The sequence below is a fragment of the Acaromyces ingoldii genome (genome assembly GCF_003144295.1).
Source record: "Acaromyces ingoldii strain MCA 4198 unplaced genomic scaffold FA10scaffold_3, whole genome shotgun sequence".
NCBI lineage: Eukaryota > Fungi > Basidiomycota > Exobasidiomycetes > Exobasidiales > Cryptobasidiaceae > Acaromyces > Acaromyces ingoldii.
Window position 1 is genome coordinate 955,970 of NW_020290249.1, and position 22,299 is coordinate 978,268.

General features: G+C 56.0%; 11 protein-coding genes and 1 non-coding gene across 12 annotated transcripts; 6 read left to right on the forward strand and 6 right to left on the reverse strand.

Moving 5' to 3' along the window:
- On the forward strand, nt 1–1,289 carry FA10DRAFT_266682 (terpenoid synthase). The gene is made up of 3 exons (XM_025521600.1): nt 1–157; nt 213–367; nt 421–1,289. Exons 1-3 carry the CDS (start codon nt 11–13, stop codon nt 1,187–1,189), a joined length of 1,071 nt encoding a protein of 356 aa, XP_025377390.1. The 5' UTR covers nt 1–10; the 3' UTR covers nt 1,190–1,289.
- Nucleotides 1,240–2,960, reverse strand: FA10DRAFT_279389 (FAD dependent oxidoreductase). The gene is made up of 4 exons (XM_025523537.1): nt 2,542–2,960; nt 1,935–2,480; nt 1,784–1,869; nt 1,240–1,733 (listed from the first exon to the last, which is right to left on the reverse strand). Exons 1-4 carry the CDS (start codon nt 2,704–2,706, stop codon nt 1,247–1,249), a joined length of 1,284 nt encoding a protein of 427 aa, XP_025377391.1. The 5' UTR covers nt 2,707–2,960; the 3' UTR covers nt 1,240–1,246.
- A 176-nt stretch (nt 2,961–3,136) lies between these two features.
- On the forward strand, nt 3,137–4,823 carry FA10DRAFT_251574 (MFS general substrate transporter; the record flags this gene model as incomplete). The annotated part of the gene is made up of 6 exons (XM_025519616.1): nt 3,137–3,467; nt 3,537–3,644; nt 3,705–3,762; nt 3,819–3,913; nt 3,973–4,626; nt 4,688–4,823. The coding sequence occupies exons 1-6, from the start codon at nt 3,241–3,243 to the stop codon at nt 4,821–4,823; spliced, it is 1,278 nt and encodes a 425-aa protein (XP_025377392.1). The 5' UTR covers nt 3,137–3,240.
- Nucleotides 4,824–5,454: 631 nt separating this feature from the next.
- Nucleotides 5,455–6,422, reverse strand: FA10DRAFT_285910 (hypothetical protein; the record flags this gene model as incomplete). Its single annotated transcript, XM_025524035.1, has 3 exons — nt 5,455–5,617; nt 5,668–5,682; nt 5,746–6,422. 3 exons carry the CDS (start codon nt 6,420–6,422, stop codon nt 5,455–5,457), a joined length of 855 nt encoding a protein of 284 aa, XP_025377393.1.
- A 717-nt stretch (nt 6,423–7,139) lies between these two features.
- On the reverse strand, nt 7,140–7,246 carry FA10DRAFT_t31. The gene has a single exon. It is a non-coding gene; the product is annotated as a tRNA-Asn (tRNA).
- Nucleotides 7,247–7,671: 425 nt separating this feature from the next.
- FA10DRAFT_293806 (hypothetical protein) lies at nt 7,672–9,317 on the forward strand (the record flags this gene model as incomplete). Its single annotated transcript, XM_025524430.1, has 2 exons — nt 7,672–9,121; nt 9,253–9,317. Exons 1-2 carry the CDS (start codon nt 7,837–7,839, stop codon nt 9,315–9,317), a joined length of 1,350 nt encoding a protein of 449 aa, XP_025377394.1. The 5' UTR covers nt 7,672–7,836.
- A 255-nt stretch (nt 9,318–9,572) lies between these two features.
- Nucleotides 9,573–11,697, forward strand: FA10DRAFT_266686 (hypothetical protein). Its single transcript, XM_025521601.1, has 4 exons — nt 9,573–10,881; nt 10,938–11,019; nt 11,095–11,233; nt 11,298–11,697. The coding sequence occupies exons 1-4, from the start codon at nt 9,753–9,755 to the stop codon at nt 11,325–11,327; spliced, it is 1,380 nt and encodes a 459-aa protein (XP_025377395.1). The 5' UTR covers nt 9,573–9,752; the 3' UTR covers nt 11,328–11,697.
- Nucleotides 11,508–13,394, reverse strand: FA10DRAFT_251577 (Mob1/phocein). Its single transcript, XM_025519617.1, has 4 exons — nt 12,880–13,394; nt 12,539–12,813; nt 12,142–12,475; nt 11,508–12,083 (listed from the first exon to the last, which is right to left on the reverse strand). The coding sequence occupies exons 1-4, from the start codon at nt 13,165–13,167 to the stop codon at nt 11,715–11,717; spliced, it is 1,266 nt and encodes a 421-aa protein (XP_025377396.1). The 5' UTR covers nt 13,168–13,394; the 3' UTR covers nt 11,508–11,714.
- Nucleotides 13,395–13,628: 234 nt separating this feature from the next.
- Nucleotides 13,629–15,029, forward strand: FA10DRAFT_266688 (hypothetical protein). Its single transcript, XM_025521602.1, has 3 exons — nt 13,629–13,992; nt 14,054–14,516; nt 14,587–15,029. The coding sequence occupies exons 1-3, from the start codon at nt 13,918–13,920 to the stop codon at nt 14,901–14,903; spliced, it is 855 nt and encodes a 284-aa protein (XP_025377397.1). The 5' UTR covers nt 13,629–13,917; the 3' UTR covers nt 14,904–15,029.
- Nucleotides 15,030–15,069: 40 nt separating this feature from the next.
- FA10DRAFT_271869 (putative NEO1-P-type ATPase) lies at nt 15,070–18,897 on the reverse strand (the record flags this gene model as incomplete). The annotated part of the gene is made up of 4 exons (XM_025523115.1): nt 15,070–15,209; nt 15,269–15,348; nt 15,410–18,542; nt 18,606–18,897. 4 exons carry the CDS (start codon nt 18,895–18,897, stop codon nt 15,070–15,072), a joined length of 3,645 nt encoding a protein of 1,214 aa, XP_025377398.1.
- Nucleotides 18,898–19,390: 493 nt separating this feature from the next.
- Nucleotides 19,391–21,283, forward strand: FA10DRAFT_266690 (putative PRS4-ribose-phosphate pyrophosphokinase 3). Its single transcript, XM_025521603.1, has 3 exons — nt 19,391–19,435; nt 19,507–19,546; nt 19,632–21,283. The coding sequence occupies exons 1-3, from the start codon at nt 19,402–19,404 to the stop codon at nt 21,157–21,159; spliced, it is 1,602 nt and encodes a 533-aa protein (XP_025377399.1). The 5' UTR covers nt 19,391–19,401; the 3' UTR covers nt 21,160–21,283.
- Nucleotides 21,194–22,269, reverse strand: FA10DRAFT_275070 (hypothetical protein). Its single transcript, XM_025523249.1, has 2 exons — nt 21,928–22,269; nt 21,194–21,861 (listed from the first exon to the last, which is right to left on the reverse strand). The coding sequence occupies exons 1-2, from the start codon at nt 22,190–22,192 to the stop codon at nt 21,266–21,268; spliced, it is 861 nt and encodes a 286-aa protein (XP_025377400.1). The 5' UTR covers nt 22,193–22,269; the 3' UTR covers nt 21,194–21,265.
- Nucleotides 22,270–22,299: the final 30 nt, after the last annotated feature.

Here is a 22,299-nt window from a genome sequence, read left to right on the forward strand (position 1 = left end):
GACACCATCAATGGACGCGCAAGACACCTCATCGCCCGCGCAGGCGAACCTCTCGACGTGCGTAGAGCCGCCAAGGTCGGGCGGTAACGCTGCTTGGTACGATGGTGCCTTGAACATGCTCTCTACGCAGCCTGCTTGGCCAGAAGACAAGGAAAGGGTGAGACATGCACGCGTGCATAACAGCGAAGCAAAGCTCATCTGCCCTACCACAGGTTCTGCTCGAGCCCTACACCTATCTCGAATCGAAGCCTGGCAAAGAGATCCGATCGCAGCTTATCGACGCTTTCAATGTATGGCTCAAAGTGCCCGAGGAAAAGCTGACGGTGATCCGGAAGGTCGTGGGAATGCTGCACAACAGCAGTCTTCTGTGAGTCCACTTCATCTTCTTGTACGTTACTTGCGTAGCTAATTACAATGCAGCATGGACGACGTCGAGGACAACTCGGATCTACGCAGAGGCATTCCGGTCGCACACAAGGTCTACGGTGTCCCCCAAACGATCAATACGGCAAACTACGTCTACTTTCTCGTCTTCTCACAAATCTCTGCCATGAATGGCCAAGGAACGACGGAGATGATCGTCGACGAAATGATCAACTTGCATCGCGGTCAGGGCATGGACCTCTTCTGGCGCGACAGCCTCACATGTCCTACCGAAGCCGAGTATGTCGAGATGGTGAACAACAAGACCGGCGGGCTGCTGCGCATTGCCATCAAACTCATGGTCGCCCAGAGCCCCGAATACGCCGGGCCGGACCTGGTGCCGCTCGTCAATCTGATTGGACTCCTCTTCCAGATCCGCGACGACTTCATGAACCTGCAGAGCGCTGATTATGCAGATAATAAGGGCTTCTGCGAGGACTTGACCGAGGGCAAGTTCTCTTTTCCAATCATTCACTCCATTCGTGCCTCGTCGTCCTCCAACAACAACAACGACGCCTCTTCATCGAGCAGCCACACCGACCGGCAGGTACTCTCGATTCTCCGGCAGAGGCCCACGGATGTTGCGACAAAAAAGTATGCAATCGAGTACATGAGGGAGAGGACAGCAAGCTTCGCATATACGCGTGACGTCATGACGAGACTTGACCGTCTGGTTCGAAGCGAAACGACACGCATTGAACAGAGCATAGACAGCAAGAACGAAAAGCTGGGCATGATCCTCGACGCACTACGAAAGGGCTGGTAAAGGCTAGCCAAGGGCACCCATACAACATCATCTATTGTAATTGTAACATTATCCATTTCACAATTTCTGTCGCTCTGGCCAACCATCGAGCTCTTTGAGATCCTTTACCCGGCCCTCTGGTCTTGAACTGTCGGCCTTGGGCGTAGCTTCTGGCCTCCACCGCCAAATTTCCTTGGCTTGTCCCTCGAGTCGATCGACGATATACTTTCCAATCGTTGGGAGGAATTTGAAAGCCATGCCCGAATCTCCCGTTGCGAGCAGGAGCGAGTTCGCATGAGCTTGAGGATGGAAATCGATGAGCCAATTCCCATCGTTGTGGTCCGCACACCAGCAGATCATAGGATCGACCACCGGTCGATCTTTGAAGCGAGGCAGGACCTCTTCAATAAAGCTCGACAAGGCTTTGATGGCTTCGTCAGGCAGTGCAAATTTGGTTTCGGAGGGAAGCGAGAGGCCGTCCTTGTCGCCTACAGCATTTTGATAGCCCGGCATGGCATTGCAGATTTTGATCTGGTGTGTGTCCAGTGACGGCTCAAAGAAGAAGCTGTGAAGAGCTCAGCCTCGGAACCTTCTAATAGCTAGAGCACAGCTCACCCGTGATCGGAATGGTCAATGACGGGCAGGCCTTTGAGCTCATGTGCTTCTTCGGGAGTAAGCTGCAGATGACCGACGGTCCAGCACTTGCAGCAAAGTTGAATATCGTTAGCGAATGAGACCGAGAGGGCTCTTGAACATTGGAAAATACCTTGGAGAAGCACTGCCCTTGCAAATCGACGAGTCCAGGGCTCCAAGCCCCTGTACAGAGGATGATGTGGTCTGCTGTCCAAAGCCTCCCATCTGCTGTGACAAGCGTTGCTGCACCGTCTGGACCCAACTTTACCTCCACCACGGCTCCCTCCTTTCCGCAGACGTAGCGTACACCGAGCCTTTGAGCCTCCTTTGCCGCCGCTTCGACTGCATCTTTTGCCATAGCCCACCCATTGACGCCATTCCACAGCCCGAACCAGTCTTCGAGCTTGCCACCGAGCTTCTTGAGCTGAGGTGCTTGTTGAAAAATGGCATCAGAATCTGCCAGCAGCGACAGATGAGGCGCCAGCTTCTCATTGGTCTGCATATGTTCATACGGATCAAATATGAGCTCGCGAGCAGTCCGCGAATTTCGATCTGAGCAGGCCACAATCCAGCCCGTCTGGTGGAAGTGTGGTGAGAAGACCGGGTCGGCCTTCCATGACTCGACGGCTTCCAGCGCGAGGTCCGAGTAGATTTTTTCCGAGTACTCTGTTCGAATGATCTTCCGTTCGTCACGTCCTCGTCAGCTTTTTGCACTGCTGCGTTAAGGAGAAAGTGATTACCTTGTTGAGGTCATTGCCGGCGCTTACTTGGCTCGGCGGTGGGAACTTGTCAATGGCGGTCACATTGGTATAGCCTCTCCGCGCGAGGTGAAGCGCCGTGCTCGATCCAAATGTTCCTGCTCCTCCCACGACAATGATTGACGAGCTCTTGCTAATGGGCGGCATCGTTGAGACGACCGTCAAGCTGACAAGGAGGAGGAGTGGAAAGGAAGGGAACTGAACAGCTTGATTGGTTGCAACGCCCCCACGCTTATCGCTGAGACGCGAATAGGCTAAACATTCTTCTCGGTCGCCGTCGGTCTTCTCGCCGAGCGTTAAATTTGTGGCGCCGCCTGTACGATGCCAGTCATGTCCTACCGTACCTTTTCTTATCGAAGGAGAAAAGATAGCGCAAAGCGGCAGCTCGGAGAGGATGAAATCAAGTAGTAGTAGTAGCGACGTGTAGGAGCGAAAGCATGCAGAGATAGGCCAGCGCGGCGAATTTTGGGCGATAGGGTCCGGCCTGCATATCCCCCGCGCACACTAACTTGGAATGCCCGTGAACGAGGTACAAGCTGGTGCGGTAGTGCGGTAGGTGTGGGTCAACCGACCCATGCTTATCATTTCGCCAAAAAGACTGCCCTATTGACTCATATAAAAGAGAGACCGCCTATCCTCCTCCTCAGAACCAGAAACGCCAAGAACAGCAAGATCACCATCATGTCTCTCAAGAAGGAAGACGTTGAGCAGAAACAAGGCCAGGTCGTAGAACTCGGTCACCATGAGGGAGAGAACAACAACGTGGTATACCCGCGCTGGTACCGAACAACCTTCTTTCAAATGCTTGTCATCAGCGGGCTTGCATTCGCTGGTCCAGCAATGAGCGATGCAATTTCCAATTTGGGAGGTGGTGGTATGGCCAAACCTTATGCTTGGTCGGCCGCAAAGTGAGCCAAAGAAAGCTGCAATGGTCCGAATTCCTTCGTGGTACGATAACTGACCTCGCCTTCGTTAAGTGCTGCCAACTATTCTTTCATGGCCGCCGTCTGCATGTTTGGAGGACCTATTGTATCAAAGATCGGACTTAAGGCTGCCTTGATCATCGGTGCGGCTTGCTTTCCTCTGTGAGTGGACCCCTCTTTACAGCGCGACTCTTAGGCTTACTTTACCACGATGGTATTCAGCGAAGGATCTGCGCTCTACGTCACGTCTCAGCATGCCAATGCATCTTGGTATCTGATCGTGAGTAGATTGCTTGGCATGATGCCGCGCTTCTCTAACCACGATTTACTTCAAAGTTCGCCGAATCATTCGCCGGTATCGGACTAGCCTTGTGGTACGTTGGAGAAGCGGCGGTGGTGCTCAGCTACCCTGAGCCCAATCGTAGGGGAAAGTGAGTAGACATTTGTGCGCTGAAGAGAGGAGAAATTGAAGATGGCGATGCTCCTTAAGATATCTCGCCCTGTGGATTGTCAGCCGCAATCTCGGTCAGCTGGTCGGTGGTGCAATCAACCTCGCAGTCAATAAACCCAATAATGCTGCGGGTAGCGTCTCACCAAAGGTCTACATCGTCTTTATGGTCATCGAAGCGCTAGGCTTTCCCATCGCTTGGCTCATCAGCCAGCCCTCCAAGGTTCAGCGCGCCGACGGTTCGCACATCCGAACTGCCCCTGTCGACAAGCTCCCGGTCGAGCTAAAGAAGCTGCTGCAGACACTTCTGAAGCCTACCATTCTCCTCATCCTTCCATTCAGCATCTACAGCTTCTTCTACATTTCCGTCTACAATGCCTATCTGACCGATTACTTCACCGTCCGGGCTCGAGCTCTTTCATCGCTCATCAGTCCTTTCTTCTGCATCGTCGGATGCTTTGGACTAGGTATTCTCCTGGATCACGACAAGTGGAATCAACGAAAGCGTGCAATTCTCGGCTTTGCAGTCGTCGTTGTCAGCGCAATTGCTATCAACACATGGAGCCTTGTCGTTCAAGTCCAATTCAAGCACAAGAACCCAGGGGCAATCGATTGGACCGATTCCAAGTGGCCAAAAGCATTCCTGTCTTACTTCTTTATCAACACATTTGGACCCATTGGGCAGAGCTACATGTAGTAAGTGGTCTACTCGCTCTGTAAACAACGGCACAAGGTCTGACAGTCGCTATTACTTTAGTTGGCTCATTTCGTGCTACTCGACGGACGTGCAATCCAACGCGAGGATGGGCGGCATTTTCCGCTCCATCGAGGCTGTCGGCCAAGCCATATCCTACGTAGGTTCGCTCTCGTCTCTTTCCCTGCCTTGTCGCTGACTGAGAAGAACTAGGGTATCATGTCAAAAGATGGCATTTCACCACTTGTCGGTTTCATCGTCAACTACGTCCTCATATTTGCCATCATTATCCCTACTTCTATCATCGTCAACCGGGTGTCAACGGTTGAAAAGAAGATGGCACCTGAAGATAATCAGGCGGACGAGGTGCTGGACATCGACCAGAAGTGACTGTAGATATTGAAAGAAAGATGTTATCTCGTATGCCCACCGTCACTAATAGTGTAAGAGCGCTAGAAAGCATATGCTACTTTAACTATTGTACCTGATGTCCGAAGGCTGTAGGACTCGTCATTCCCTGGAGGTAGATTGGTTATCGAGGGGCTGGAGGCTGTAGCACTCGGCCATGGACCGCCACGGGCTGCGTCCCGATGTCGATACCCCCCCCCCCCCCTGACTTGGTGCGGTCGCCGCTTTCGTAGGCAAGCGACCGACGAATCTCAGAGATACGATGGAACCTGTCCTTGGGATGCTGAGCTGCTTCCCGGGATATAGTCCTGCGTTTGAGCAGGTAACAGGCGCTGCGGCGGAATCGGCATACCCGGCAGCACAGTGCAAACCTCCATGGGGACGAAGGCCTTGATTTCAAGAATGACGCACTGCAGATGGGGCTAACGAACGACGCACTGCAGATGCGGCTGACGAACGATGAGATTGTACTTGTCCTTGAAGTAGGCCACGACGTTGGTGACCTTTTCGTTGTCTGCGCCGACAGCAGGCGCCGGGACGGGATCGGCGTGCCCGGTAACACGGTGCAGACCTCCACGCAACCTGCTGTCCGGAGGATGAAGGACTCAGCCGGTGGCGAGATGTCTTCTCCCCACGACGCGATGCAGTCGCTGACAGTAGTCGATGTTGTCAGCAAGACCGTCGATGTCAATGACCGTAGCAGCATGATGTACTCACCGGATCGTAGAGCAAGCAGATCGCTTGTCCAATGGCGGGTATTTCGACCACCCATGACTTGATCCGGTCGCTGCTTTCTTGTGCAGCGACGGGCGAATGTCAGAAGCACGACGGAAGCAATCCTCAGGACGCTGAGCGGCATCCCGGTGGTCGACTTGGATGCGCGCGTGACCGATGTCGTTTGGCCCTGAGCGGTCTGGGCGAGCGACGCGACTCGGGCTTTGAGCGAGGCTTGCGCCACCTTGCTTGCACATAGGGCAGCATTGAGCTGGATCGGCGTTCGCAGCGCGACGTACTCTGAAGCAAATGGCTGCTTGTTGGCATGCGTGTCAGGAAGCACAGGGTGGACCTGAAAGTATCGGAGCGCTTTCTGGTACTCGCCCAGGGCCATCACCGTCCTTCTGTGTGAGAAAAGGGCGTTGCCCATCGTACGCAGCACGACGGAAGCGATCCTCGGGTCGCTGAGCTGCCTCCGACTTATGTCCGGTGTCTGAGCCAGCAGCAGGCGCTGGGATGGGATTGGCGTGCCCCGCAACACGGTGCAGACGTCCACGCAACTTGATGTCCGGAGGCTGTAGGACTCAGCCCTATCTCGCCAGGGCTGTGCCGAGATGTTGACGCCCCACGACGTGATGCGGTCGCTGACGGAAGTCGAGGTTGTCAGCAAGACCATCGGTGTCAATGACCGTAGCACGACGTATTCACTGTATCGTAGAGCAGGCAGATCGCTTGCTTAATGAAGGAGACGTCGAACACAGGAGATAGCGTGTCGGACGAAGGGGGACGTCTCGCTTGGCTCTCGTTGTTGATGTCCGTGATGCATCGGGATAGATGGGGGAAGGGAAAAGGAGGGAGGCCAGAGCCTCTGGTATGGGAAGGGAAGAGGAGGGAGGCCATACGATTCTGGTAAGGAGAAGTTGGTGTGGCGCTATCCTTTTCATGTGCGAGAGAGACAAGAAGAGGAGAGAAGAGAAGGGGCGGCGCGAGAAGAGAGTGCCCTTTGCCATCGGCGCGTCGGTGTCAATGACCGTAGCATAACGCACTCACCGTACCTTAGAGGAGGCCCGCTGCCCCACGACGTCAGGAGAAATGAGCCGGCGTGCCTATAAAAGGCTGAAGTAGAGATAGTCAGCGAGACCGTCAGTATCAACAGCCCAGCACGATGCTCTTTCAGCTCCCTACGATAGATTTTCTCGTCATCGTCATAGCCACAGTCTCGGGAGCCTTTCTTCAACGACTTCGTCTATTCAGCTGCCCCTACAGCGCCCACCGTGGACCCACATACAAGCGCCGACAGGGAACAAAAAGGTCCGCCACCTTTCAGCTTTGGTGTCCTTCTTGGCCTAGGCTAGGCGCGTACAAAAGCCGCCAAAAATAAAAAAAAAGAAAGCGCTTCATACTGGTTTCGAACCAGTGACCTTGGAGTTCTCCGTCATCGACTAGAGAGGGGATCCTAAAGCTTAACAGCTCCACGCTCTGCCCCTGAGCTAATGAAGCACCTCACGATAGCCACAAAACTCATGTAGACTTATATAGAATCTACATTGTTACGAAAATGTCCGCGGATTTCGCTATGAGACGCCCCCGGCGATAGTGCCGAAGCAAGAAGGACTTGACTAGATCGTGCGACAGAGAGAGACCAAAGGCGACTGAAAAGGGGACCATTACCGTCTCTCATAAAGCTTTATCGATGGCGTGGCTTCTTCATTCCCCGAGCTTGAAGCTTCTGGTAAACCGTCTATTACTTTAGCTTAGCAGAGAGCCCGCGCTAGTGATGAGAATGGCCCTCATTGATCATGCTAATACCGCTATACATGTGGTGGGGGCTTCCTCTACCATCTGTTGACCCATATAGACCCCCAAATTACAAAGGCGATTCAACTGTTGAGCGGTGTCCCTGCTCTTCTTTCGCTCACGACTCCACTTACACTGCCAGAGTGCCCCATTGCACTTCAAGATAGCCGGCTTCAGCCTCGCGGCCCGAGCGTAGCTTGCATCACGCGGGTCATGACGAGGGCGTAACTGCAACCGCGGATGCTAAATGTCCTTTCGCTTCTCCTTTCACTCGCGCCACACCTTCCACTCCAATGGCTTCGAAGGACTCTGTCTCTAAGGGCGATAGCCGTACACAAATGAACATGGATGGCACCGAGCACCATGCTAGGAAACGACTTCCTGCGTCTGCGGACGACTCCACGAATCGAAAGCGTCAAAGGTCGGTCAGCATCAGTAGCGAGGCCCATCAGGGCCGTCAGGCGTCATTGAAGATGTCCGAGGAGATCTCGGAAAAGGAAAAAGGCCCTGTGCGCTTTGATGAAGCGCTCTCAAAAGAGTTGCCGCTGGCCATGAACGTGGCAGCACATTCGCAGGCCAGCGGCACAGCTGCCATCAGAGACGTGGCTCGGGCTGACGCTGAGCCTCTCGTTCCTTCAAAGCGAGACGACGACTCTAAGCATTTGGAATTCCCCGATCGCGATAGTAGCATCTGGACCTGCGACTATGGTCGGCCGGATGCAAGTACTCAAATACAGGGCCACCGCCACAACAACCCTCACATCAATGTGTACGTTGCTTTCGCCGACCTCCCACCATACAAGGATGTGCTCGCCAATGGATACAGATACCGTGTGGCGGACCCCTTCTCTGTCATTTACCGTCTCTCCAACCCTCTTCCTCGAGCGAGGAATGGGAGAGAGCTGTTCGAGAAGATCGAGGATTTCAGCTTTCGCTACACCGGTGTCCTTCGTCAGCAGTATATCGAATTCCTCTCCTCGGCTCCGACTTTCTCTCCTTTCTCTCCTGCCGAACGCATCACCCTGGTCAGAGACACCCATTTTGGTGTGAAGTATGATCGCCGTCTGAAGACGTATCGCGCAATCATCTTCCTCCCAGAGACGATCCATTCCAAGACCGCCGAGTTTGGCCTTCATTTTAAACCCGTCATCGATAGCTGCAGCGCAACCGTTGAGTCGGTTGGCAGCGCCATCAGTGCGCATTACATCACCGTCCGTGTCGCCTTTCACATGCATCACATGGCTCCAGGCGACTTCGCTCTACGACTCGATCAGGCTCTTGGCCCGAGGGCAAGTGTCTTGAATGTGTGGCAGCGTCGTGTCTACGGCATGGGCAATTCTTGCGACCAAGCTTCAGCTTCGGGAGAATACAAAGTCCTTGTCGAGCTTATCGAGGATGATGGCTGTCCCGCCCACAATGTTGTTCAATCAGCAGAGGAGCTTCCTCGATGGATTCGGCTGGAGCAAGATGAGGTCGAGCTCCAATACCTCCATCGCCGGGCGTATTGCACATATTGCCGCTCGCGTTCTGGCCCTGCCAATTACCATGTGCGGGAGGACTGCGATTTCGCGGCCTGCGGTAAGTGTGGAAGCAAGAAGCATCTGAGCAGATCGTGCCCAAGGAAGAGGTCCAAGAGAGCCAAGAAGAGATTCCTCAAGGCCTCTTCTGGCCAGAGCTCTGCCACAGACGCGCTTTCTTCCTCTTTTCAGCCACCTCTTTAGGCCCGAACATCAACGACGCTTTCGCCCAGGCCTGCAAACCGCACTACCCTTAGGACCCCAGTGAAACGCAAGTCCTCTGACCATAGCAATGTCATCTCAACTATCCATTGTGAAGCATTTTTGTGTATGCCTTGGTCCTCGATCTGTTGTCTTTACCACGCATGTCCACCGTCATCCAGGACATAAAGTCACTCCTCGTTAGGGCGAGCCTAATTTGGACGCAAAACACGGAAATCGGGTATCGGGCTGACGTGCGTCTCGGAGCCATGATTTCGAGACGGGCTGATAGCTCGCTCGCCTTTGGGCCTCTTGAACATTGCGCACTGTGGGACACACTCCGTTGACTCTCATCGGCACGGTCCTCCTTGCGGGTTTCGGGAGACACTAGACTGCATCTATCAAGGACCTGATCAACCTGGACTTTTCTTTCTTGAGACTACAGGCCTCGATGTCAATGAGGGAGGCACTCCCTCCTCTCCTTTGGGCGCATGTCTCTCACTCGACCTTACGGTCATCGGCACTCGCCGATACTGCTGGCTGAAGGAAGCGACACCTTTAGCGCAAGGTACGCTGCTCTTCCCATCGAGTTACGGTCGATCATTGAGAGGGAGGTACTCTTCGGACCTGGCAGCTACGCGGGCGACGAGGTTGAGGAGCTTGTCGCGCCGAGCTACAGTGCCGATCTGCGACTCGCCGCTCTCTGTCACCTGCACCGCCACAATCGCAATGCGTACGATATGATTCATGTGCGACGCTCACTCGAGCAGGCCTTCAGTCAACTGGACACGGTGGGCCTTGTCGACGTGATGAGGGGCAGTCCAGGCCTTCGAAAGGACTTGCTAGAATTGTGTCGAGGAAGGTCGTTCAGCCAAGCGCTGTATTCCTCGCACTCCGTGGACTTTCTATCGAGGGTTCTGGATCTGCTTTTGAATGACATTCAAGGGACGCTGTCGGACGATGACGAGCTGGTGCGAGATGTCATGCGCCGGATGCTCCTTTATTGCGTCAGAGAGGAACATGCGATCCTCATCGAGCAGCCGACATCTTCGTTGGCAATCAAAACGCTTTTTGGCCTCTCCGTCTCTCAGCTGCAACCTCTCTGCGACCTCGAAAGGCGTCTTCGAGCGCGCTTGTTTGATTGGCGTGACACAGAACGGCTTACGGTGTACCATGCAAAGATTGGGTCAACAGCATGGTCCCATCACAACGACCTCGTGGGCGCTTCGAACTGGCTCGCTCAACTCACACTCCCCCTGATCCCCGTCATGGCGCTTGCCTGGTTCTTTTCAAACGCCCTCATCCGAATGGCGGCGTGGTGTCTCACCGTCTCGCTCACTTCGAGCTGGCTTCTCTTGCTGGGTCTATATCTACGCCGCGTCGTACGCAAGCTCGCAGTCGATCACGTCTACCTCAGGAGCAGATCACCAATGCTCGTTCACAGCACCTCTGTACCACGATCGAGCAAAAGCAGCGTCGTTAAACACCCAGCTCCCTCGCTTGCTGTGCAGTCTCGGCGGTCCTTGAGCCTCTGGCCCTGGAATGAGATTCGCATACGTAACGCCTCGAAGGGCTCGATCCTCGTCTCGTCTTACAACGCTGCCGACCACTACTTCATGGGTGAGCATATGTCGTCCTCTCTTACCGCTTATCACGCTCAAAAGTCTTCTCTCCAGTCACGCCGATCACGCAGACCGTCATATCAAGCCGCTGCACCGACATTGTCTTTTCGACGTGGGATCTGCGTGGAACTAGAGTGTGGGTTTTCTTCTTGTGGCTATGCGACCTTCGGTGCATAACAGCTGATCGGTCGCACGTTTTATCCACATCAAGTCACGTTCAGCAGTGCAGGGAAAAGCGAGACGAAGTCGACGAGAAGACTGATGAGCGGTCTCTTCTCAAAGAGTGGGAAAGGGGCAGCCGCTTCAATCTCTATGCGAAACGGATCCTGCTTGTCCCAAAGAGCTCACAGGTGAGGCCAGGAGGCAGGCACGATTTTGTTATTCAGTCGACTGATCACGAGGCTTGAACCAAAGCTCACTGTCACCGACGATGATTTTGTGTAAATGTCGCCATGAATGCGGTGATGTGCCTGTCGAACATTTCGGCGGGATATCCCATCTTGATACCATGACCCTGTGTCGCGAGCCGAAATCGACTGTATCTTAATGTCGCCGTCCCTCGTTTCAGTCGAGTCAGTCCTCGGGAGGGGTTACGAGGGAGCAGTGGGCAAAAGCTTTGAGAAGACGGTCGTATTTCGTATATCATTATAGCTGCCAGCATTTTTAAGGCAGACTGTACATTCGAGAAGAGGTCGTCATGAAGAAAAGAGCGACATCCCGGGTCTCGAAAGGGGCAAAGGATGCCCAGAACAAAAGATAAAAAGAGAACAAGGGTACCAATAAGCCCAATACTGTCCAGCCCCAAGGGAAAAAGAGAGAAGGTGAAAAGGGTCAGGGTCCGTCTTCGTCGTCGATGTCCTCAGCATCGGCAGGCGCTTCGGGAGGCGAAAGGTCTCTCCTGGCTGTAGCTACTTCTAGCACGTCTTCCTGCCCTCCAATGCGGACGGCAGTACGAGTCGATGCATTGGAATCGGAACGGGCGAGGCCGTCTGCCTCCACAGGATCGCCTCGAAGGAGAATCTTTCTTGGGGCGTCCGCTGCTTCGTCTGCATTGGTTCCTCGACCAATGAGATCCGACCCATCCTCGTTTGGCAGAGAGCGAGTACGGGCCTTGGCACCCAGCAACGGCAAGCTATCGACAGCGATCAGGTCGTACGTTTGAACAAGAGCGAGGAAGCGCGCATAAAGTGATGTCTCGGCCTAAAGAGAGGAAGGTGAGTCGCGGAAGCTGCGAGGAAGTTCTTATCAACTTGCTCACCTCGCAAGCCTCAAAGACATCGGAGTGGTGCTCGTAAGCATGAACGAAGATGCGGCTGAGGCGCCTGCTCACGCTTCCAAAGTGTCGCAGGCTCGTTGTTGGGATGTAGGTTCTGCTTGGGAAGTGTCTGGCCGAGTTGAGAAGAGCGGTAGTGCCGTCGAGGGTATGAACGATGTAGTCGATGGCGCAGCACTGCTTCTCCTCGCCGTGCGATGCGCAGAGGTACATCCAGTCATCAGCATTCATGGCGTCGCACGTCTTCGGCCGCGTCTTTCGATCGCATTCCTTTTGCAGAGACGTCAACCATGGCGTGGAGAAGCCGAGCACGATTCGCCTGTCGTGGGAAAATGTGAGCCTCCTACATCCTTGATTACAATCCACGGAGCCTACTACCCACCTGAGCTGCTCGTAGACCCAGACATCAGTGTCAACAGCCTGTGGCTCTTCGTCCGGAAGAAAGGCATTGTCGTCTTTCGCTTTGCCCTTCTGCAGCGCAAGAGCTTCTTCTGCAAACGTCCTCGAGATCTCGCTCGAGGGCTGGGGCAAGGCGACAATGCGCTCAACGTTGTGCGGATCCTGACGGATCAGTAGTGACAGGTACTCTTGCAGCTGGAAGGGCGAGTCGATGTAGTGCAGTGGCGGTAAGACCGAAGGCACCGGCGGCTGAATGTCCTGCCCAAGCAAAGCCGATCAGGCCTTGTCCATTCCCATAATAACGCGGGCACAAGCTGCACTCACCTCTAATCTCTGGCCCTTGCGTATGCGATGGAGATGGGGTTGGCTGTGGCCCTTTTTCCCGTTCATCGAAGAGTCAAGCCTGGCAAGGGGAGCAGGTGTGGCCTTTTCCACGAGTGGCGACGGAGGGGCCCGAAGAGGACGGACGGGGAGGGGCGCGGGGTCGGCGAGGGCCGATTTCGAGGGCGCTGAAGAGGAGGAGGCAGTGGAAGGAGGAGACGAAGAGGACGAGGCCGCAGGCGACAGGTGAGGATGATGCGCCGGTGATAGTCTGGTCGCCACCTCGAGCATGTCGAACGATCCGAGAAGGACCCTGGACGCGAATGTGCGACTGCGAGAAGAAAGTCCGAGCGCTCCCAGTTGACTCGTCACCGTGTGATCCTGTCTACTGCAACCTCAGAAGCCTGAGTCTATGCCAGCGTGTTCGTGACTCCTTCTGTCGTTGTTGTCGCTGACCAGATTGTGAGATTACCGAGGGGCTCTTCGATAGGGGCGAGGGCTCCGACGTAGAGAGCGCTTTCCTCGCTAGCCCCGACCCCCGACGCGCTGCTCGCGCTGCTCGCATGGCGTCCAGGGACCCTTTTTTTCCCCTCTTCGACACTAGAATATTTGTTTTCTAAATTGTTAGTTGTGACACACAAGACATGTTTCTATCTGTTTCCCAGACTTTCAATAGGCGCTACTGCTTATTGACGCCGCCATAGGTCACGGTCATTGCAATGGTTGTAAAGGACGGCTCTTCCAGGTGATGAGTTGATGCCGCCCCGTCGCATTCGTAGCCAGCCCGTCGCAGGAATTTCTTTAGGAATGACTGGCTTTCTTGTGACTGCGGGCGCCCCCTTTCTCCGCCCCTTCACCTTTTGGACCGCGCGAATCATGTCCGTCTGTTCCTATTCTCACCCAGCAACGGTCCTCTCCCCGTCGTTGCTTTCTACCCAGCAAAGCTCATTTTCCCTTTTCTCCTTCTTACATCCAACTCCCTCTCACTTCCTCTCCTCGTTGACTTGCCTTTGAACAGTCTCGATCTACTTTCCTTCAAAGATGCTCGCGTCCATCTTCACTTCGACCCTCATGGTCACTCTCTTTGCTCTGGTCCAGTGCAACCCGAGCCCCGTCGTGAGTTTTTGGTCTCATACTGTACTGTGTCTTTCCTTGCTCAAACCATCTTTCACCCAAGGCCGGCGTTGACGGCTGGCACAGTCTCGGCGGTGTCGGTCACGGTGGCTTTGAGCGTCGTCAGCAGACGCAGAAGGCAGCAGTCACGGTACCCGCTGTGGCACCTGCCACTATTGGCACCCCCCCTTCCACGGCTCCTGTCGCGGCATCTGCTGCTGCCAGCCCGGCAGCAGCTTCCGGTAGGGACACAGCGTTCGCCGCTTGCGACAACACCACGGACTACACCCAACTCACCGAGTGGGGCTCCGTCCGCAACTGGAACACGACGGACGACAAGGTCTTCTGGGCTGCACCGGGTCAGGGCGCTTGCGGATTCAACTACACCCTCGAGACCAACGGTATCTGCCTGCACCCCGGCTGGGTCAACTCTGCCAACACCAACGGCTGCAACAAATGGGTTCAAATCTTCTCCATCGAGACCGGCATCACCGCTCAAGCTCGCGTCGTGGACTCCTGTGGTGCCGGTAAGAATTGACGTCCAGTCTTTTCACTTTTTGCGAGACCAAGAAGCTGATACTTACCTCATGCGAACAGGAAGGTACGACGCCTTTGGATGCAACGACGCCCTGGTCACGAAGCAGACTTTCGAAATCCTCGCTGGAAAAGGCGTCAAGAAGGCCCTCGATGACGGCCACTTGCCCGGATCCATCCTCTTCCGTTTCATCGAAGAACCCTGCTGGGCTTGCAATGCTGGCCTCCCGGGCATGCTTCCCAACGGTACAAAGGACGACTGCACGGGCGAGGACTATCTGGGCTACCCCCGCTGCGGCCGCAAGTCAGGCAACGACCGCGTCCTTGGTCCCCATGCTGCGCTCGTCTGCAACCGCAACTTTACCTGCCCAGCTATTTGATCTCTCCCAAAGTCTTACCTCATATAGCTCTCTCCTTCGAACCCCATCTCCCTCTAGACCCTCATGTGTCGAAACAAGACGCGAGCCATCTTCTGGCCCTGCGCATCATCTTCACCCCAATCAGACAACATTTCCCTGTGATGATATGAAGATTTCGGGAGTGCCGCTAAGACATGGCCAGCTTGCTGTAGCTCGGCGGTGCCAGAGTGGCTCTCGCCAGTTTGATGAAGTACAGCGGAAGGCTGCTCACCGCCACAATGACGGCCGTCTTCCAAAGGAACGTCGTCGTCAGGACGAAGGAGAGATCTGCGGCACAAAAAGAAGTCAGCATCCGTTGGCTTCTCGGCGTGTGGCCAGAAACTAACCGAAGAACTCGGGTAAGAATGTGATGCTGATGCAGTAGATGATGAGGGTGACAACCTCGGAGAGAATCATGTAGACGTGCCTGTGGATGTGTGTTAGTGACCAAAAGGACAGTACTTAAGTAAAGCTGAAGCAGGACTCACCAGGTGGTGATTTCCAGGGCAACCATGATGAGCTCATTGAGGATGAGCGCCGTAAACGAAATGGAGAGAATGTTGATCATCTCCTTTTCAAAGACGACCAGACTCATAATCATGATGGCGCCGCCTTGATAGATGGAGACGATAAGCCACTCGGTGAACGTCTTTGCCGACAGGCTTCTGCCAATGTCCTTGAAGAGCTCCGGATAGAGTAGTGCCACATCCTCGCTCACGTCGCGGTCCAGCACCAGGCTAAAGACGGGTGCCATGGTGTAGACGGTGGCGTAGCCGACCATGAGCCAGCCCTGGTAGAGGGCGATGGGAGCAAAGTAGAAGATGGAGGAAAAGACGGCCTGAATGACCGAGATGATAAGACCACGATGGATGACAAATTGCGCCAGCTTGGCGCTCCGCTTGTACGAGTTTCGCCCATGCCAGACCACGAGCTTGGTGATATGAGAGAATTGTGTCAAGGAGAAGTCGGCGGCCAGCGAAGCTTGCTTGCCCTCCTTTCCCTCGATGCCGAGGCCCACGTCGGCAGCCTGGATCATCGACACGTCGTTGCCTCCGTCGCCGATGCAGCAAACGCGTTTCCGGGTGTGGCCCCTGATCAGTCGTGCCACATCGGCCTTCTGCGTTGGCGAGCATCGACAGGCGACGACAGCGGTGAGCTGCGTGGCAAGCTCGATGAACTCCGTCTTGTGATTGTCCAGGCTGAGCTGCAGCGACTCGCCGTCAATGACGAGGCAGCAGTCGAGCTTGGACCGGAGAAAGTCGAGCATCTCTCGAACCTCCTGCACCGACTTGAGCTTGGCCACTTGATGGATGTACTGGTTGCGCGCGACAAGCTTGCTCGAGATGGCAATGCACGTCGCCGTCTCGATCTTGTCGCCAGTCAGCATCCAGACGCGCACCCCAGCGTTGCGCAGGAGCTCGAGCGTCGTCCTGACGTCGTCTTGCAATTTGTCTTCGACGCCAGTCAGTCCGAGAAGCTCCAGGTCGCGCTCGAGGTGCTCGTCGATGGCGTGCGCCATGGCTTCATTGCGTCCACTGACGCGGACCCTCGCGGCCTTGTAGGACCTTTCAAATGCCTTCCAAGACTCCTCGCTAAGTCTCTTGCGTCCCACGACCAAGGTTCGCAATCCTTCACGGGCCATGTTGCCGCACTCCTCGTCCAGCCAGTCATTCTGCGTCACAATCTTGGCCATGACGACATCAGCGCCCTTCTGGTAGAATGTCAGCTCGCCAGTGCCGCGATCTCGGACGACGATGCCCATTCGCTTGCTCTCTGAGGTGAAGGGGAATACCTCGAGAATGTCAAAGGCGTGCGTTGCGCCGTCTGCCAGCGTCCGCAGCGACATCGAGGTTCGATCGCGCGATGTCAGGGCGAGGCCCACCGATTCGGTCCACCGGACGATGGCGACCTCGTCTGGGCTGCTGGCCTGATATGTGATGGATCCATCGCTGTCATCGACGGGCGTGACGTTGTGACACAATGCCAAGGCCATGACGACGTCTTTGACTCGCAAGCTCATGTCGCGACGACCTCGGCTGCCAAACATGCCACCGGCGGCGAGCATCGGGTTGGTCTTGATGGTGCTGGGACTTCCTGGTCCGCCAGCGCCGCCGACTTGGTTCTGCTGTGCCTCTCGCTGTTGCTCCATGGCTGCGGCGAGCTGCCTGGCCACTTCGTCCATGCTGTCCCAGCTGTAGCTCATGGTGCCCATGTGCAACTTCTTGAGCTCCATCTCATTCTGCGTCAGCGTGCCGGTCTTGTCGCTTAGGAGGTATTCGATGCGGCCGAGCTCTTCTGGAAGAGTGCTGGTCCGGACCAGCGTGCCTGGAATCTCCTTGTCGTTCATGATCTGGCGCGCATACACCGTCTTGCCCATGTCGAGATTGACGCGAAGGCTGATGGGGATGATGGAGCTGAAGAGAATGAGGAAGCGAAAGATGTAGATGTACCATTGACCACGGAAGCCGTTGAGGGCGACGAGGCCGACGGAGAGGGCAAAAGTCACACCGCAAAGGATCTTGGACAGCTTATTGACCTCGAGGTCTAGGATGCCCATCTTCGTAGACGGATGGCTCGTGTTCATGACCGCTCGAGTCTCCCGGCCAGTGTAGACGACGACACCCAGCGCACTCCCCGCTGCCAGGACTGTATTGGCCCACAGCACGTTCTCGGCGGTCAAGGGCGCCACCTGGGCCTGTCGACTGAGCTTGATGGCCGAGTCCCTCGCTCGCCCCTTTGGCAAAGTGGAAGGCTCTGGCGTTCCAATGAGATCGCCAACGACGGTGTCGTCTTGCAAAGAGGCTCTTGAGACATCTTCCAATGGGCTCGGGTGGATTGTCAAGTTACCGACAAAGGTGTGGATGTCCTTGATGGGAGGGCCAGCATATACACTGGCCCGATGTTCCAACTTTGCCAGCTCGTCCTCGCTCATTCGCTGCGTCAAGTCAACTGCGACACGCAGCTTCCAGTCTGTCTCTCCATCGAGCTGATCGGTCCTCACGAAGCAGGTGCCGCCCTCGTCCTCAGCTGGCCCATCTTCTTTGCCTCCTTTCGGACGAGCAGCCTGCCCCTCCTCCTCTTCGTCATCCTCGCCCAGGATGAAGTTGGTTTCTTCAGCCACCAGAGAGCGTCTAGGCCCCGTCGAGGCGTGGTCGCCAGCAGTGGTACGCAGCAAGACCATGTCGGCCGGCACGCGTTGGTTCTTGTGCAGGAGGACAAGATCACCGACTCGCAGCTTGGAGCTGGGCTTTGGGATGAGGCTGACTCCATCGGTGAGCTGCCTCTCTCGGTCATCCCTCTTCTTGCGACGAGGCTCCAGCCTGGCACCCGACACCAGCGTCTCGTACGGCGAGCTGTTGCTCTCGACGTCTCGCTTGTAGCGTGCATGGTCGTCGATGGCCTCCTTGCCAATGGTGACAAAGAGCACAAAGGCGAGCGGGGCGATGTACGTCGCGATGAAGCCGATCTTGAGCGGGGGTATGAACTGGCTGAGGGCGACAAGAAGGAAGTAGAGGTTGAAGAAGTACTTGAACTGCTCGTAGAGGACCAGTGGGAGAAACGAAACAACGTTGTACTTTTGGTTCCTCACGACGTTGGGAGGAAATCGTGTTCGGTTGCGGTCTGCATTGGACCGAGTCAGCTTGTGAGGTCAGCTTACAGAGTGCCGGGACACAAAACACACACCTGCCTCTCCAAAGGTGATGGTCCGGCTTGAATTCCTGGTGTCCCTGCCCCTTCTGCCAAACGGCCAAACGCTCCAGCGAGACCGCGTGGGAGTGGGAAGAGGAGATGAAGAAGGGGGAGGAGGCTGATATCCGGAATCCTCGTCTTCGTCTTCGTCGCGGTAGCCTGCAGCTCCCAGGTGGGCCCCCAGCAAGCCCCTACTCTCATCGGCGTCCTCTGCTGGGTCCCGACTCTGCCCTTTTAGCTTCGAGTAGCGCGAGCCCGACGCGTTGTCGGCGCCCATGCTCGACATGTGAGTGCTGTTGAGCGATCGCAAAGGTATACTTCGGTCGTCTGAGTCGTAGCTGATATCGTTGTCGTCCACAACGTCGTCGCGGTATTTGCCGGGGTTGCCTTGGCTCTTGGTCGTTGTCCAAGGCATAAAGGCTTGTGCTGCTTTCGACGCGGTCACAGAATAGTCTCTCAGGATGGACCCAGGAGGAAATCAGTGGCGGCGTAGGTCGTGTTAGGGTATTGCCAGCTCATTATTTGACAGACTCGAGCGGCAGCGGCGGCGGGTGCGACGGACGAGCGCGGCTCGACCAACAGACCATCAATTGGGGTCAATGTGCTTGGACCGTGATGATGTGCATAGCATATTTGCTTAGTAATCCATGAGCAGGTGACTGGCGGGACATTTTTATTTTATAAAAAAAAAGAAAGCGAATACGGCGAGAAGACAGGACGGGCGATAGCAGCCAAACTACTCCTTCTCTCAGTTTTCTCGCCCTAAGTGACAGCGCATACAAGCAGCACCATGCCGGGCGTCAATGCGATCAAGCTCTTGACGGGTAAGTGTGCCGTTTGCAATCGTCTTTTTCTCCAATCAAAAGTAATTGCTACAACTTTGGCTCCGCTACAGGCAACAGCCATCCCGAGCTGGCGCAGATGGTCGCAGATAGGTGCGTGCGGGACCGGCTAATCCTCTGCGAAAGGTGCCTGCCATGAGCTCACCGCCCATCTCCTCGCTGTTTCCCTCTCACACAGACTGGGCATTGCCGTGACGCCGTGCGTGTGCAAGAAGTTTGCCGACCAGTCCATCGACGTTCGCATTGGCGCCTCGGTCCGTGACGAGGATGTCTTTGTGCTCCAGACGGGCAACTCGCCCTACGTGGACCCCAACGATTCGCTCATGGAGCTTCTCATCATTCTATCGGCCTGCAAGACGGCCTCGGCGCGGCGAATCACGGCCGTCATCCCTTCGTTTCCCTACTCGCGCCACGACAAAAAGGACAAGAGCCGGGCGCCCATCACGGCCAAGCTCGTGGCCAACATGATCACAGTTGCCGGTGCCGACCACGTCATCACCATGGACCTGCACGCGAGCCAGATCCAGGGCTTCTTTGATATTCCCGTCGACAATCTGACGAGTGAGCCGAGCGTGGCGCGGTGGATTCGGACAAGGGTGCACAACTACTCGGACGCCATCATTGTCAGCCCAGACGCCGGTGGTGCCAAGCGGGCGACGTCGCTGGCCGACCTGCTCGGCATCGACTTTGCCCTCATCAACCGGAATCGGAAACGGGAACAGAACAAGCGCATCCGTGCCGCACAGAGGGAGCAGGCGGGTCTCAGCACCCAGTCGTCCTTCAGCGACCTGCAGTCGGGCCTCACGACACCCAACCCAAGCAACCTGCTGGTCGAAAAGGCCGCGCTGCAGAAGTCTCGCTCAGCCAGCGGTGGCAGCAGCAGCGGTAGCAGCGGTGACAGCGGCATTGGTGGTGGTGGTGGCAACGGCAACGGTGGTGGTGATCAACGCCGGATAGCTAGCCAGGACCAGCTCCGGTCCGTCAACGACCAGCTGGATGACTTGTCGCTGCACCAGCAAAAGACATCGGCCGATGAGACGCCCAAGCTGGGACATGCCCATGCTCATGGCCTGGCCAATGGCAGGCTCGAGCCTGCCTTTTCGTCGCGAGATTCCTCGCCGAGCGCCGTCAAGCAGACGCTGGCCAACGGCGTCCTCGTCGACGAGCGAGGGCACTGGATGACGATTGACGAAAACGGACACCGGGTCGTCTCGGGCGGGCTCAAGCAGCCCGAGTCGTCCCACCCTCAGATTTCGTTGCAGAGCCAGGATCTGTCGATGAGCACCTCGAGCTTGGGCAGTGTCAACATGGGCGAGGGAGCAGCAGACGATGGCGAGGAGACAAAAATGGAGATTCTCGTCGGCGATGTGCGGGGCAAGACTGCCATTCTCATCGACGACATGGTCGACACGGGCCGGACACTGGCTCTGGCTGCAAAGACGCTCAAGGATGCCGGTGCCAAGGAGGTGTACGCCCACATCAGCCACGGCCTGCTGAGCGGCAAGGCGACGGACCTGCTGGCCATGCTCGATCTCGAGCGTCTCGTCGTGACAAACACGATCCCCAGCCTAGAGAAGGCCAGGGCCTCGAAGGGCAAGCTCGAGATCATGGACGTGAGCGCAGTCATCGCAGAGAGCATCCGACGGACACACAACGGAGAGAGCATCTCGCTCCTGTTCCAAGAAGACGCTGCCCTGCTCTTTTAGGGACTTTTTTGCACTCTCTCACACACACTCTTAGGTGCTTGATGTATGTATATGCGAAACGATACAGCTGTCGTCGCAATTTGCTCGTCGTTCAATAGCCAATTATCTACTTTTTCCCCTTGCCCTTTGCGCCCTTCTTGTTTGCCAGTGGCTTGCCTGCCCGGGCCTCCCTTCCACCGACGCTCATCCAGTCGAGATCCTGCTCTCCAAACGCGTTTCTCCCCTTTGCCCCCTTGTCACCCGAAGACTCTGCCGCAACAGCGTCCTCTGCACCGCCGAAGCGCTTTCGGAATCGGCCCAGACGCCCGCTCTCGTCTTCGTCGTCGCCGCCCGCGCGCCGCTCCAGTCCCGGGTTCCAGAGCGGGTGGTTGGTTGGGTCCCTCGTCAGCCTCACAGAGCTCCTCGGTGACGTCGTCGAGAGCGTGATTGACGATCCGTCTGCCAGAATCGTCGTCGAAGGGAAATGCGGGATCGGCCTCGGGAAGTGCCGCTCGGCCTCTTTGAATGCTCGGGCGCATGTGTGGAACCCGCGGCTGGCACTCGGCGCACCAGCACCAGCACCTGCAGCTGTGGCACCGCCACACATGACTCTCGAGGGGCTGCCACTCTTGCTCGAGGCCGCAAAGTCGTCCCATCGCTTCTTCTTCTTCTTGTAGTCGTCCTCGTTGTTGCCCAGCTCTGTGTCCTTGGTCAATCGCAATCCTGTCCCCCCGCCGCTGTCAGCTCCGGCCCTCGCTAGACCAGCCCTTCAGTCAGCCAATGACTCACTGTAGGCATTTGACTCATCGTTGAGCTTGCCCTGGACGACGTTGCGCTTCAGCACATCGACGACCTCGTCCCACTCCTTCAAGCCTTGGTCAATGGCGGCGCTGTCCGTCTGGGTGCGGGCGGCCTCGTCAAACTTTCGTCGCACCTCGAGCCGCCAGGCGTGCATCGTCGCCTCGTCATTGACAAATGTCTGCTGCGACGTGCGCAGCAGGCGCTTGTACAGGCCAATGGCGCGATGCCTCTGCGTAGGTGTAAATGCCGACATGCTCCCCTCCTCTTAAGTTTCTCGTCCCTGGGTACGCCGGGTGAATGTCAGAGGCAATGGTCCTTCGTAAGACGAGAAGGCGAAGGGGACTTTGGATTTTTCCCTTC